Below are 15648 nucleotides of genomic sequence, written 5' to 3'. Positions count from 1 at the left end.
CATACGTATGCAAGTGTGAAGATTTAAATGACAAGTACAAATCTGCGTCCATGGTGAAATTATGCCATCTGATCCAGTATTTACGTACAAATCGTCACAGCAGACAGACGAGGTGGTAAAGGGTGATCAACGAGTGTTGGGTCATGTTGGAGCTCAGCAAAGCCGAAGTTTGGGTAGCGGTTTAGACCAATGCAAGGTGAACACACGTATATATATACATATAGTTGTCCGTCCAAGTAACACGGACGCATGCTACCACCTTCCCTGGCTTCGAGCAGCCATCAACATGTACTGCATCGTTTGCTGCCTCTGTAGTTCTTGAACCTTGCTCAATGTCAACGTCGAGTAACCCACCGCAGGTCTGCAAGCTAACAGCGATAATCCATCGAACCACCGTAGAGCCTCCCACGCCTCCTTTCTCCATTCGATGTTGCTGTCCCCCAGAGCAATCTGATCAGTAGCTATCTTCCCCAGAGCAGCCAGCAACGAGGGCAGCGGCGGTAGTCCAATACCCCCTTTGTATTGTCGAGACCGAACAATCTCCCGAGTAACGAGTACGATAGACTTGTATGCGTCGATATGAGACACCCGTCCAGGTACAAATAGTCGTTGCGCAATATGATCGCACTTAACCATCATAGAAGCGTCGATCCACTCCGTCTTGTGGTCACAGTCCACCCAACGCCAACGACCATGCAATAGCTCGAGACAGCCGGGATCTTGCTCTTTAAAACCCGAACGGCTTATATTCAGTTCTTGCATCCACAAAGGCTTAGTATCGCTGGCACCCCCCTGAAGTTGGCTTGTGGAGAGATGATGATTGTCAATAAGAGAATGCAGAAGCGGGAACATGGAAGCGTGCGGAAAGGACGTTATACCAGTATTGAGTACTTGGAGTACATGGTATACGTCAGGAATAGCTCCGAACTTGAGCAAGATCTTTACCACTTCTTGATGATTGCGTTGGATTGCAATGTCTAGAGGATCAAATCGAGGCAGCCAGACATCGGTGCCCATAAGAGCTTCTGCGACACTCACGATACCCTGTTCCAGGAGAAAGCGTATGATTTCGATATCGCCATCGCGGAGAATCTCGTGATATGCGGCGAGAACTTCCGGGTCCATCTTGAGCATGTGCTTCGGGCGCTGGTCTTCCTTGAGAAAGTGCTTGATGCAGTTCAAGTTTTGGCTCTCTATAGCAAGGCGGAGGAAATCAGGTCGATCTCGTTGCGCGAGACGAACGAAGCGTGTTCGTAAGAATTCGATCAACTTGTTTGCTGCTCGCAGGTGACACCGCCTCATGGCTGCCTTGATGGCTTCTATGATGACATAGAATTTGTCTTCACACTTACACTCGGTTGTGGTATTGGAGTAATCGTGGACAGGGGCGTAATGCTTGCAGCTTTTGTTGTCCGTCTCCAAACCCATCTTCACTTTGGCAAGCAGATACTCAATCATTACACTCTTGCCTGTGCTAGCTGCGGCTTCAAGTACGCTAGGGAGATGATCAACGTGATAGCCGAAGTGCTGTTCGAGGAAGTCCGTGGTGTGGTTCAAGAAGTGTGCGACGGCTTTGAAGTTGCCGACTGCTGCTGCCCCAGCTAGAGCGTCCGAAAGGGGAATTTCTGGGTCGACAATCCGGGGATAAGCCGCTACTAGATCTTTCTTGAGCCAAATGGCAAGACCTTGTCTGAGTCGGTCACGCGGGGTAGTGGCTACGACGGCTCGGACGAGATCCAAGATGTACTGTTCCCGAAGCTCAATGACGTTGTCGTCAGGTAGATTGAAGCGCATAAGAACATCAACGAGCTTGTTGATGAATGCTGGGAAAATGTCCAAGTAGCCATCTTGACTCCGAATGCGGTTGAATAGGTAGGTCTCTGCATGATCGACCACGAACTGAAACGGAGACTTCGCTTGATGAAGCTGCAAGCCGGCCAATTCCATAAAAGCTAGATACTTCTTGATTGGAGTCTTGGCGAGCAACTGGTGGTTCAAGACCGCGGCAAAAGACCCTAGTATCATTAGTTGTGATAGACGATACTGGCACTTTGGAGACTTACTGCAGACGAGACGCGTACGAAAAACTTCATCTAGAAGAGCAGCTTCAGAATAATGTTCCAAGATACTGTTGAGCATTTCAGAGGGTAGCCCGAGGAGAAGCATGGCTGAGAGCGTTCGTGATCTCGCGTTTTTGCAACAACGAATTGAACTACGTGGATGGAGGTCGTTTTATGTAAATCGGAGTTCATACAATAGAAGGAAGAATCGAGGATCTGACGACCGCTGAATGCGAAAGACTGCAATGGTAAAAGATTGGGCCAGCAGAAGGGATTCAAGGCCAGGATTTAGTAACGTGGTGGAAGTTAAGGTCCGACACTAGTGGCAGTGGGTACCTAGGCAGCCTGAAATTGTGAGACATCGAGTGAATGTCGACTTCTGTCAAACGACCAGGCGGTGTAATCTTACAGTCGCAGTAAAGGATAGTCTTCGGCAAATACCATCTTTTCCCAGGTCATCGTCATCGCAGCAACGTCTTCGCTTCGATTACTCAAATACCCCTCGAAAGAAACACCAGCAGCATCGAAACACAGATCCACTATTCATCGAGGGTTCTCGGCTCTGACTGTAGTGTGTGGCCGTGCGAATGCTTCCAAGGTTTGCGGTAATAGCAGTCTTCAATCGGCAGTGGCTCGCTACTGTACTGTAGCTGCTAGAGCCTGGAAAGTGTTGCTTCATCTTGTCGCTAATCACAATTATCTTAACGCAACAGCGACATAAATATTCTCGTGACCGAAAGGTATGTCGTTGGGGTAGTGTCCTGATGCTGGAGGTTCAGGGCGAGTGCGAGCATCATTATCGATAAGCCTTAGGTACAATTACCAATCACGAGCCAGTATCGTAACATTAGGTGGGCCTCATTCTTGGCGATCTTCCGCTCCGCAATTGCCGCTTCCTCCTTCGCTCAGCTTACCATTTGCACCTATCTAGGGTCTCGTCTCGCGGATGCGTAACAAAACTTGAAAATATCATGAAATGCTTCATATATCAACTATTAACCGAAAACTTCGTTAAAGATCAATAGGAACGCGCCCACTCAACGCCTCTAGTTTCGCCTCACGATTGTCTCAGTTCGCATCAATCTTGCCGATCAAGAACCTTGGGGCAGGTCCAGCGGCCTCATCCGAGTAAGAGAAGTGAGCGGCAGTGATAGTAAGCGTACCGACGCATACAAGATCACCGGTAGCACAGTATACCTCCAGGTCTTCGCTAGGGTAGTCAGAGATGCCACCACGGTTCTGGAGATTTCGCGTGTAGCCGAAGAGCACGATACCCTTGACCTGATCGCGAATGGTAGTAGAGAGCTTGGGAATGGCACCTGCGATCACGGCGGTACCCTGACTGTTGAGGTGTTAGACATGTCCTTAAGTTGGGAAGGCGTAATGAACAAGCACGTACCTGTAGCCGCCAGCAACGATGGGAGTGTCAGGACATTTCTGATTCGCTTGTTCAAACAGGCCCACAGCTTCATTAATCGCAGCCTGGGAAGTGCCGCCGGGCAGTGCGTTCGAGCCTAAATCAGCCGAGTATGGACCGCCAACACCTTGGACCCACACATTGCTGGCACCATAGTTGCGCTCAAGAGCACTGGCTACTGCAGGGCCTGTAGAAGCACCCTGTCAAAGTGTTAGTGTTACGCGCCCTCAGTGGCATGCGGTATCTGACATACCATGTTGCCACTCTCAGTGGAAGCCCTGGCAAAAATGAAGATTGCCTCTGGACAAGCCCCAGCTCGGCCATCCTCGAGTTCATTCCGAGTTGTTGTGCCGAAACCGAACTGACGCGCCTGTATCTCGTTCTCTGAGAATTGAGCTGCCGAGGAAATGGGCGAAGCCGCCGCTAAGGCAGTCATCATTGATAGCGTGAAGTACTTCATGTTGAGGTCTTGTTGAGACTGGGGCACTTGGGAAAGAGGAAGGAGTCAATGGGTTGTGGTGCTAAGATGCGAGCGTGCTGTTCGGAAGAGCGGACCCCTTCCACATATTTATCTCCTTCCTGAAGATGGGCGCGGATATTCGGCCATCGATCAGCCTTCACTAAGCCATGGCATCCTCGGAAGTAACAACGCAGCATTGATGGTTATTGGATTAGTGAGTTCGCGCTCTACCGTTCCCATATCTCCACATGCATCCCCCCACGTATGACCTTTCCCGAAGGCACGCATTTGGCAGTGGCTGCAGAGTGTTAGGCTATAGTTGCGGGTCCATCTACGAGTCAGTGCCTTACAGCCGCAGGTACTATTTCTCTTTTCACAATAAGGAACGCTCCGCGGCCATGTCATCCGAATGACGTGCGGATACCAAGAGCGATCTCAGAACTAAGAGTGTAGAAAGCGAAGGGGTTAGAGGCTCCATGGGCGGTCACCCTAAAGCTGTCGTGTGGGTGCAAAGACAAGCACGAGGAACAGTCGTCTAGCGGATCAGGGTAGGTGCCCAAGGAAGTCAGCCTAGGCTGGACGGCTCGGGTATGTGGAAGGCTGGTCGGTATCACGATCTCATTGTTAGAGCAGCTGCAGTTCTTTCCGTTTGGAAGATCTGGAAAGGATTTGGGCCTCGGCTCGAGAGGACAAGAATGTTGGAAGCCCGTCAGGGATAGCAAGCCATTTGCTAGCGTCCGCACGAACACAGCGGTCTCCACTTGCCACCCATGTCCCGTGCAGATCATCATTGGCTCTTGGATCTCTCCAATCGCTACCGATAACCCCTCGCGACATGATGTACATATCGAGATGGCGTGCTTGGCAGTCAGTGAGGTTGCCGGTCCAAGCTGCGCGTTTCCTGTAGCTTCGGGTCTTTAACCTGGAACGGTCTTGTACTTCAGTCGGCGCGGGAGGAACCGGCGAACTCCTTTACACGCTGCTGTTTTCGCGCACATCAACGACTCTGCGATTAATTCAGTAGCAAAGCATATTTATTTCTTGACAGGCAGCAATAAATTATCTCGATGCTGTCAATGCAAGAACTCTTATTCAACGTACGGGCGACTTATCGCTTGGTGACCAGTCCGGATTGGAAAACGCGTGGATGTGGATGCTGGTAAGCAATAGCAAGAATGCCAAGAGTGTACTATATTGTGGCGCGATATGGCAGGTGGTAGGACGGGTGGTGGTAGATGAGTAACAGTCAGACATCGTAAGATATCTCGCAGCCACAAACATCCAAGAAAGTGGCATCTTCACGCTGGAGGCGACGATAAGGACATCAACCGGCAAATTAACTAAAGAAAAAGCAAGCACCTCATCCATCGATCTGTTTAGCCGTAAACGTGAGTTGAGTAACAAGCATGGCACCGTTGCTGATGACATCCAAATGAGGGACGGTTTCTACAATAGCAGGTGGCTTTGAAGTATTGTTACCCAGGACGAATCGATGTGGGGGTTGTCCATGTCCGTCGAATCTGCAGCTGAGTTGTACACCCGAGAACAAAAAGAATGAGACAGACATCTGAACGTGGGATGACATTAGACAAGTATTATGAATTGACATTAATGATAGCCGTGATGGACGAAACTCTCTGCCACTAAGTATACGCAGACCTCAACATCAATACCTCAACTTCCTTGTTCCTCTAGTCTTCTTGATCCACTTGGCATCCCTCTTGCTCAGTTCCACTGCACTCCTCTTCCTCTTCGCATCACCGCCACCAATATTAGCAGCAGTAATATTTCCGCACTCGGGTGTTGTTAAGCTTTGGCCAAACTGATCCGCGGCCCAGATGAGAACACCGTTCGACCACCCGAAACCTTCCACGACCTCATACTCTCCACCTCCACCGGCAGCATTGGTTCTCTCGTCGGCATACTTCTCGAAGATCGTTCCATTGCCTTGAGAGTCGGGAAGTTGCGGCACTTCGTCAGTCGCGCCACCAGTGACACGCCATGTGCAGTACAACGAGTCAAGATAGCGCTGTGCGAGGCGAAGTGATAGGTCTTGTGTCCAAACGTAATCTTCTGTTGATTGCTCGTCATCTTCCTCGCTGACCTCGAGAGGGGTGTTGAGCAAGCCTTGCATGAGGATGTATTGTAGCGGTGGCCAAACGTTTGGTTCATCCCACTGCTGACCAGTCTGAAGGTTCGTCGCCGCAATCGCGCCGTCTCGAGACTCGAGAAGCTCTTCAACGCGTCCGTATACGCGCCTCATTGCCTTGGGGTCGTTCTTGATACTTTCAGGAGCAGCGCCTGTCCAGAAAGGATAGAACTGAGAGATCTGGAACCATATCTGTTTTCCAGCCGGCGCACCTTGAAGTGATAGGGGCGTGCTCGTATTATCGGCCAGGGTGTATACGTTCTGACTGCTCGATGTCAAATTATAGTCGAAATAGCTGTAGTGCTCAGGTGACCAAAGGAATGTAGTCATCGCCTCGCTACGGTCTGCTGCCTTATTGGCCCACTCGCGCGCAGCAGTGTAGTTGCCCTGGTGGCGATGGAACTCAGCAATGGTGATCTCGTTGTAGTAAAGAATCGAGTTGAGCTCCACTGGAATAATCTCAATAGTGTTGAGCGAGCGAAGAGGGAAGAACGTATCCGTGACGGCGTCAGATGGGTTGGCTATCCAGCGTGCCGAATAATCCCATCCACTCTCTGCGCCCGAGGCCAGATTAGAGTATAGTGTCGCCATTTCAGTCTCATTGAGCGACTTTGTTACGTTGAACTCTTCGCCCTCTTCGTTGAAATAGGTCGCATTGTTCGCAGTCACGTAATCCTCGTAGTAAGACTCAGGTCGTGGCTGGGTGTTCGACACAGCATAGTGGTTCAGAGAGTAGTTCATACCGGCGCGCTCGAGCGTTACAGTACGGTTGTTCACCCAGAAGTCATACTCTTTCTCCAGAATAGGTAGCGCTCGTTCAAGAAGAGTATAGTTCTGGGTGTATTCGACGTAGACCCGAACCATCTGGGTAAGTAGCGGTGGCTGTGATCGATTCTCGTAGTATCGCCGGGCGCCATTGGGTACGAAACCAATGTCTTCGACAAGATCCAGGAAGTTTTCGATGATGTTCTCCGCAATCTGAGTAAAGGATCCCTGGGTACGGAGTAGACCTTCGATAATCCAGAATGAGTCCCAGTAGTATGGTTCTCTAAACCGACCACCAGCTACTACAAAGGTACGGTTGACAGGAAGGAAAGAGTTGACGCATTCGGAGCAATTCCCAGCCCCGACATAACGGCGCGTCAAGTCCGGCCAGATGTCGATGACCTGATGAGTGAAGTCTCGAACGACAGAGCTGTTTACGTTCTCGAGGAAGTCTGGCTGAGTTTCCAGCTCATCGGTGGGTACCTCTTCGAGCTCTGAGCCGGCTTCGCCAAAGTATTCGGAGAGAAAATCGTTCAGCGCGGTGTTGTTCTGGATTGGCCTTGAGAGATTGGCGAATGCTGCCAGGACTTCGTCGAGTGGGCGCGTTGTTGGCCTGCCATCAATGAGCCGTGATCCAATTCGACTTCTTATCTACAGTACTTACAAGTCAACAAACGTCTTCGAATCCGCAAACGGCCTCGCGAGTTCGATCTCGCGAAGTAGGTCGCCGTAGCAGTAGATAGGAGAGTCGCAGGGTGCGATTATGCTGCCATTGATGAACAGCGCGTTCGCCAATGGCGCGCTGGTAATGAGAGCAGCAGCCAATGAACGCATTGACACCATGGTTGAGGATCAGCTCTTGTCAGCAAAGAAAGTGATGAAGCTGAACCGATGCATGGGTAAACGGTACTGTCTACTTAAGTACTCGGCCCTACGAGCCTAGTACGCAAGGAAACCTGCCATTCACCGAGTAGCTCGGGTACGTTGACTGGTTCGCACACGTACGTGGCTGGCCAGAGCACGACGAACGCGCATCGTCATCCTTGGCAATGTTCCCAAAAGTACCCAAGTCGTTCTTCGGCATCAGCAAACGGCGTATCAGAAACGTGCAGCTGCTGATAAAATGTGGGGAAGTCAAGCATTCCCCGCGAGTGCGGCTGTCGAAAATGTCTTAGCGTGATGTCATCGCCGTCAGCCCCGGTCCGAACCACGGAACACAACACATGGACGGCATGGGAGATTCTGCTCACCGCGATTCTGACACTCCCTCACAGCTGTCACTCGTTTCTGATCCGATGAAATAACGAGAGAGAGATGCAGTCAAGCATGACTATATACGGTGAGAACGATGAAGGCACAACATGTACTATTATCTGGGTCAAAGCGCGTAGCTCCTGCCCGCAAGCATGTACGTCGATTCATCGTCACTTGTCGCGTCAATATTTATCCTGTGATACGCGATCAACTACTACAATTAGAGTTATCCACATGGGCGCGGCTCGTACTCCGACACCGGTGTTCGGTTTGTCGGAATAGCAGAGAAAGCAGCTATGGGCGTGTACAGCAGCGGCACTACCGTTACCTTATTAATTTATACACACCGCCGTATAGCGAAGAAAGATCAAACAAAACGTTTCGCTATTGAACATCTACCACTACTTCCATAGACTATTGTAAGCTTTCATTTATTATATATTACTTATCCCCAAAGAAGATTCTTAATCCACCGCAAGACAAAGGGAGATGACTTAATGACGTGCAACACCGCACCCTTAACCGCTTGTCCACACTGGAGTCTCTTGTGTAGAAACCTCTTGAGCGACTTCGATCAAAGCTCCTCCTCCAGCTTCCAGTACGTATGTGGAGCTGGCTGTTCCTATCGTCGCGCACACCTGTACATTAACTACACTTAGCCCTTGTCTGGCTTCTCCAATTTCCAGATCGCACAACAATAAGCCCGAAAGGACTTTGCAATGTCCAACGACCTGCTCCTTCTCACTAATAGTCAAAATGCCTGCTTCATTCTGGAGCACGATCTTCCACTCGCCATCGTATAACGCTGGCCAATCCACGGGCATCATATCTACGTGTCGGTCCTCGGCCGAACGAACAAAGTAAAGTGCCTCATATGAATCGAGCCGAAGTTTATCCAGAAACCCAAGTTTGTGAAGAATTCGGAGGTAATCAAGAAAATCGCGTATACAGCTCACGGCTGACAGATGATGCGAAGCATGTTCGAAAGCCCAAGTAGTTTTCGGGATACGCTTTATGGCACGTAGTAAGGGCAGCAAATTCCATTCCTGTATATCCCAGTCTTCTTCTTTCAGATGCACCGTAACGTGAGCTAGTGGTGGGAAGAAAGTGTTGTTTGGTGCGAATGTATCGAGAAAGCGAAGAAGATTGGAGAAGTCGATGAAGGCATCCCAAGCCTTATAGAACAGCGGCCGAAACTCCGTACGCAACTGCTGGCATGTTGAGATCAGACCAATGGAAGATTCGCGGGCTGTGTCACCCTGCTCGTCAGGCGGAAGACTTGGTACGTGCACCATATGTGTACGGAACATGTTTTCGAATATGTCATGCTTATCTTCGATGGCGAAATCATACACTTTGTTCCGTACTTCTCCTGGTAGACGAAGAAAAGGAAACGGACCCGAGTCGGCTGTGGACACGTCTGGCTGATCGATGAGGTAGGGTGAGTGATGGAAGTCGGACATCATGAATTCGCGCTCTATGGGTTGAGGGAGCCAGTTGATTATAAGAGATCGAAAATACTTGAGGTCGCTCAGAAGGGCAGCCACAACTTCAGTGAACGTACGTGCGCCTTCATGGCGTCTGGTACCTTCTCTTGGGAATCTTCGCACTGTATTCCAGTGAAATTTCCTTCGGTCTCAGGTCATGCGATTGAATGAACCTCCGGCTGTGGCGAATAAATTGAAGAGGTTGCACTCAGCGTATGCCTCGTGATAAATTGGCCATAGTGTTGCGAAAACCGTAGTTGCCCAGCGGCAAGTGAAGGATAGTACTGCCGTTTTGTCGCTGAGAGAGCAAACAACGCTGTTCCCGTAACACCAATGTCGCATCTCTTTTGCATTCCTCAGCTCTTGAATAAAGGTGACGCGAACGTCTTGATCAAATTCTCATCCCAACATTCTCGCCAGGCCGCCCAAGCTCACATTTAGACTAAAGCTCAACTTCACGCCCTTGGCTTGGGCAGTAAACTCCTGACTGTGGTGACTCCATTCTCTCCGGATTTGCGCACGTTGCTGCAGGGCGCCGAGTTTCCTTGGTAAGGTCGTCGCTCTCTTTTCGCTCTCTACGCGTGCGAGAATTCTTCGTTGCATGTTCATTGTATCTTGCAAGATTGGTCCCATCATGGCTTGGACGCCCACAACCTGATGTGGTGGTATATTTTCGGAAACAAGTCTGCCGCTCCGAGTCTGGGCGAGGAAGCTTTGATACCGGTAGGAATGTAAGACGAAGTTCTGGATGTCTGTTATGGCGTTCTTCTGGAGGAAGGTAACAGCAGACTTATAGTGTCGCAGATCCCAAACGGTCGCGTTCTTCTCGGTTATCAGTAGAAAGTTATCTCCGGCGCCTAGTGCTACGAGGCGCGGTCTATCAGTCCAACTCCCATGCTGGATGTTGTTCTGCAGAGCGACGAGTAGAGGTCCTGGAAGGTTTTTCCAAAGATATGAAGTATTGTCGTGGACGAAGAAAGATGCGTTGTACGGCCCTAGCGTACACCGGATATTGGAGATGTTGCGATTTCGAGTATGCACAAACTCAACTAACTCGGCCGGGAGTCCTGAGCTTTCAACGCGATCTGTTCCATCGGTATCACGCCAGGTAAGGAGAAACGCATCCTCAAAACCTAGGGTCACATGATGAATCTTCTTCAATTGTGAAGAGGTGAGAAATCTCGCCAACTTTCTCGGGAGACGTGCGCTACACCATTGTCAGCATAATATGATCAGATTATTCCGTGCAAGCATACATTTCTCGTCTCGACGGACATTGGAAGAAGTGGCTGCCGCGTTGGCCAAACGTGAACGTGGAATCGCACATGTGCCGCCGAAATCTCGGACTCGCTAAAAGGGAACCGCTCGGTCTAGATCGTTGGAAGCGGTGTGGGACGCAGAAACCAGAGTATCGCTATAAAGCCGCAATGTTGTGAAGAAGCAGACAACGCACGACTGATAGTGTTGACACTCGCCTTGCCAAGACTCGATCGCTTCAAGGGTGCAAACCGGATAGCAACAATCTGAAACCGTTGTCTGGCAGTGCGCGCGAAAGTTTGGGAAGACGTCACAGTGGCTGGCAATTATCCCGCGGCTGTAAATTACGCGTTCGCGTGTATATTATAAGTCGACTCAAAAGTTCGAGCGCGTCGCTGACATCAGTTGAGCGCGATTCTCCAGCCTCCTGATACGTGACGTCATAAGTGGCTTTCACCCCAGCCCAACCACTCGCAGCTAGGCATGAGCGGTACCAACACCTCGTTCTTCTCGTTCGGGCTTGACGACAGCTTCATATCCAAGAGCTTTGCGGGTCTCAACTAGTATGCTACCCATTATCTTCCCTACGCGCAATGACTGACAAAACAAAGCCGCAATCTCCCTGCCAGCCTCCAAGATCTCCTTCTCGGCAGGACTGTATCCGAGGTTCATTGGGCAGCTCTAGGGCCAGCGCCCGACTCCTGGATTCTCAGTTCCAAAGACTCGTCAGGAAAGGACAGTCTGCGTTGGGGCCCTGCTATACCCGCAAGGCTTCAGAGCATCTTAAACAAGACATGGCACTCTCCCCACCTGCGTGCCTTCCTAGGACCGGACGACTCTTTCATCATATGGCATCCTGAGCTCATCCGTTGGGCAAATTTACCGACGCCCCTGGAGGATGCATTACAGTCTTGGTTGACACCTTCAGGATGGCGATGCGGGCCACCGCGCATTGTGACCTGGGGTCCTGAAGGCGCGTTCTTCGCCATGAGCGAGTACGGCGACGTCGTGTACCGCCTAGGAGATGCGAACGCTTGGGAAATCTACAAAGAGACGGTAGAGGAATGGAAGGCGGAAAAGGGCTTCGTTTGGACCGATCTCGCTTTCATCACCCTGGACCCTACAAGTGTTGATCAGTTCATCGCCATCCGAAACGACGGGACATGGGCTGGATCTATCGACGATATCAACGAAGAAGCTTTGGAGACATTTGCACTCAATTTCTTTGCTCGGGCAAAGAAGAAGACGAAACCCAGCACATCCCAATCTAGCGGGCAAATGCCGAATGGTACAACCAACTCCACGGAAGCGAAGCCCGACGCAGCGACGCAAGTACTCTACGAAAAATGGTCTACAGAGGCGGCAGTCATGTTCGCGGCCGCCTCAGCAGCAGCCGGAGGCGCAAAGCCTAAAGCCCCACGGAAACTACAAGTCCGCTCCCAGTCAAGCAGTTCAGACGTTGCTCGACCACCGCTACAGCGCATGCCATCCGCATCACCCAAGTTACTTTCAATGTTTCCCTATCTGCCCAGTACAGTCACAACTTGCAACCTTACGGCGTGTACGATACTCAAATCTGAGCCAGAGAGTATACACGCCTGCCAGCATGACGTGGAAAAGCTACTCCGGGCAAGCGGCCTGTATAGCTACGAATGGTTGCGGCAAGAGCGTTTACGATGGCATCCAGACCGATTTGCGCGCCTATGCGAGGAAGAATGGAGGGAGACGGGAAAGAAGCTTGCAGGCGAAATGTTCAAACTTATGAGCGTGTTGATAGAAGATCTGAAATCGCGTACGGGCGAAGGCAGTTGAGGTAGACTGTATGAGATCTAAATTCTAGGATAGATCTACTGAATGATATCAAGCTTGTCTAGCCACCAGCCTCAAGCCGCCATTATCTTTACCCAAACTCACACTGCTACTTGCAGCCACCTCTTCCAGTCGCTGTCTGCCCATTGGCTGAGCTTGTTCCGTAACCACCTCGTCCATCTCGCAAAACAACATTGCCAGGATTGAACTCTTCCACAGCCTTCCACTCTCGACGCCCCTACTCTCGATATGCACTAGTAGCAGGAAGAGGGCCGACAAAGCGATCATCACAGCCGGAAACGCAATCCAGGCCCAGTCGATCTCAATACATGTTGTCGTGTACCACATTGTCCCTTTAGCGGGTTTGCTATGTTCTTCCATACCGTGGGTACGAAGAACGGTGTTCATCGCATTAGTCAAATTTGTCATGATGCTGCTGACATGCTCTAACGGCGCATCAGGCAACTGTCCGCTGTCCCACAAAACACGCATATAGGCGTTGCCATAGCGAGAAGATATAATATCCATGAGAAATTGTTGGCCATAAACAGCTTGGAGATGAGTCTGTATACCCGTCATGGACCCGGTGAACAGGGACCAGACGCAGTCTTCGGGGTACCACACAAGCTCTGCACCTGGGCCTTCTGAGTCCAGGCTAGTTGTGTTGATGGGAGCAGCGTCGATGTTGCCTCTGGCGACAGCTAGGTAGCCAGGTGTTTCTGAAGTCTTCACGTCGCACATGGTTTCTGTGCCGTTGCGGATGGTTTGCTTGGTAGCTAGACGGAAGGAAGTGGTGCCACCAAAGGCTAAGTCCTCGCCGATTCTTACGCTTTTCACTATCTCTTCTTTGAGGACGCCGTTGTGGTAGGTTGCTTTAATGGTGTTGACGGTAGGGTATATGCCGCAGGTCATTGCTTGATACTCTATCGAATCATACGGAAGGTATATCATGCCGATCGTAGCTATGGTACCGTTGTACTTTGGTTCCGAGACGTCGGTCACGAGCTTTCCCGGCCAGCCTGCGAGTGGAAACCTTACGATAGGATCAAAAAGGGTGTCGGAAATGCTCAGAGAGAGTCCAATGTTCCTCGCCTTGGTACCATTCTTCAGGGTGAGTCCGAAGTCGTATCCGAGCGGAACCGTCGTGTTGGTGCTGTTGGAGTTGGCAGTCGTCTCGGGAGGAGTCTTGGATCCGGTTGTCGCTCCATTTAAGTAGGTGGATGGGAGATAATCATCGACTTCACTGTCATAATCGAGCGGTGTTTCTACCACTTGTGAAGTGGAATTTTGACACCAGAAGCCCACACCCAGGGTTGAGAAGGCCGCTCCATTCGCATCCGGGAATGTGCAATTGCCGGTCTTGCATCCGTAAGAAAGAAGTGTAGTTGTGTCCTCGAGCGGTTGCAAGATTCCGACATCCATAGCCACCGTCAAAGGAAGGTACTCGTCCGCCGTCGTTGGAGATTTCCTTTCCCCACTTTTGTTGAAAGCATTTGATCTGAGTATTCCCACTGCGGCACTTTCATCAGGACGGAGACAATCATTGAAGACAATGAGTTGCTGAGCGGCGAACCCTGTGAACGCGGACATGACGGTGACGAAGGCGCCCATTGCAGCGATGAAGTATGGCTTCTTGACACGAAGACCGAAGATAAATACGACAGAGCCCCATGCACCACGACTTGCGGAATCAAACCTTGCCATGTCTTCCAGCTTGCGTGATTTGCGGAACCATTGCCATTTCGATTGACTGATTCCTGTTCCTGTTAGCGGCCGTTCCAAAACGTTCTGCGAACATATAGGAGCATCAAGACGTACCTTCCGCAAGTACCATGGAAACTCCAGCTCTGATCATCATCGAGAAAAGAGAAACAATGGAGTTTATGCTAACGATCTGCGGCCAATCCGGTAGAGGTCGATTTTGGTGCGCCATGAGAGTAACAATGAGTCCGATCAGTGATAGCAAGGCAAATATGCAACTGCATGTCTCTGCTGTCCAACCCTTCCTCCATATTCGCAGTATAGCATTAGTGAACGCCGTCCAGCCTCGAGCGATACCCCGCGGAATCACCATTAGAGCACCCAGGAAACCCGCGAAGCATCCTCGCGAACCTGCAGTGCTTCTTTTCTCTGACTGACTCTGGTCAGAATCCTCGACTGTGTTGGTCGCCGGCCCTTTGCGCTGTTGAAGTAGCGGGCTCGATGGTGGTGGCCCTGTGGGATCCATGCTGAAAGGAAAAGCGATGATGAGCACCGTCTACGTTTGCAGTGTCCCCATGCTATATGCTTTCTTCGCATCAAAGTACCAAGCGGCATGGCAGGGCGTAAATAAGGCGTCCTGCGTTGTAACGGCCCTGCAGCGCGTACTAGCGAGCTGCACCCATAATGACCAGGGTCAAATTGTCCGGCGACGCCATTAGATAGGACTACTGCGACGAGCAGCGACCAGTGTTCTGAAGATAATTCTTGTAGTCCCAGGGACTGTTGCGACCAGCGCAGCTCAGTACCGTGTCTTCTGATACCTATGTGTTACGCTCCTTCATGTTCGTGTGTATTGTAGAAACGCCAGCAGATCCCTGGCCCCGACAGGGTACGTCCTAAATCCAAGCGCTTCGCCCCATCTCCAACTCTTCACCCTACCTGTCATTGGGTATAAGCACTAGCTCGGCGGCACTGTGTGACCAAGTTGCAGGAAGCGTTGCGGGCGGGGGCGGCACGAAGTTGACTATTGTACGAGGGAAGCCACAGAGACCCTGGCGTTAACGTGGTTTCGCCCCAGGTACCCACAAGATTCCAGGCACCACTCTACCAAGGAAGGAACGATCGCTGTTCTCACTGCACATACAGTAGGTGAGGGCTATCGCTAAAATACATGTTAACTGTCCAAGACGGGGCCCCCTCCTGTTAAGACTTCTCTAGTAGCTGTCGGAAACTGAGCAAGTCAAATCGTTGCACGCGCGTGCCGGGGTTGCTCGGTATGGCCAAGATCC

At 50.9% G+C, this 15648-nt stretch overlaps 5 protein-coding genes across 5 annotated transcripts; 1 reads left to right on the top strand and 4 right to left on the bottom strand.

Annotated features, from left to right (window-relative positions):
• Positions 1 to 941: 941 nt before the first annotated feature.
• J4E86_003184 (uncharacterized protein) lies at positions 942 to 2025 on the bottom strand (the record flags this gene model as incomplete). Its single annotated transcript, XM_051443740.1, has 2 exons — positions 942 to 977; positions 1039 to 2025. The coding sequence occupies 2 exons, from the start codon at positions 2023 to 2025 to the stop codon at positions 942 to 944; spliced, it is 1023 nt and encodes a 340-aa protein (XP_051305235.1).
• A 1103-nt stretch (positions 2026 to 3128) lies between these two features.
• J4E86_003183 (uncharacterized protein) lies at positions 3129 to 3937 on the bottom strand (the record flags this gene model as incomplete). Its single annotated transcript, XM_051443739.1, has 3 exons — positions 3129 to 3402; positions 3460 to 3677; positions 3731 to 3937. 3 exons carry the CDS (start codon positions 3935 to 3937, stop codon positions 3129 to 3131), a joined length of 699 nt encoding a protein of 232 aa, XP_051305234.1.
• A 1666-nt stretch (positions 3938 to 5603) lies between these two features.
• On the bottom strand, positions 5604 to 7694 carry J4E86_003182 (uncharacterized protein; the record flags this gene model as incomplete). Its single annotated transcript, XM_051443738.1, has 2 exons — positions 5604 to 7464; positions 7516 to 7694. The coding sequence occupies 2 exons, from the start codon at positions 7692 to 7694 to the stop codon at positions 5604 to 5606; spliced, it is 2040 nt and encodes a 679-aa protein (XP_051305233.1).
• A 3638-nt stretch (positions 7695 to 11332) lies between these two features.
• On the top strand, positions 11333 to 12661 carry J4E86_003181 (uncharacterized protein; the record flags this gene model as incomplete). Its single annotated transcript, XM_051443737.1, has 2 exons — positions 11333 to 11412; positions 11461 to 12661. 2 exons carry the CDS (start codon positions 11333 to 11335, stop codon positions 12659 to 12661), a joined length of 1281 nt encoding a protein of 426 aa, XP_051305232.1.
• A 48-nt stretch (positions 12662 to 12709) lies between these two features.
• J4E86_003180 (uncharacterized protein) lies at positions 12710 to 14513 on the bottom strand (the record flags this gene model as incomplete). The annotated part of the gene is made up of 2 exons (XM_051443736.1): positions 12710 to 14415; positions 14477 to 14513. 2 exons carry the CDS (start codon positions 14511 to 14513, stop codon positions 12710 to 12712), a joined length of 1743 nt encoding a protein of 580 aa, XP_051305231.1.
• Between the last annotated feature and the right edge of the window lie 1135 nt (positions 14514 to 15648).

This window comes from Alternaria arbusti (genome assembly GCF_024043155.1).
Source record: "Alternaria arbusti strain BMP 1465 chromosome Unknown scaffold_3, whole genome shotgun sequence".
NCBI lineage: Eukaryota > Fungi > Ascomycota > Dothideomycetes > Pleosporales > Pleosporaceae > Alternaria > Alternaria arbusti.
Note: the sequence above shows the minus strand (reverse complement) of the source record. Positions and strands in the feature narration are given on the sequence as shown.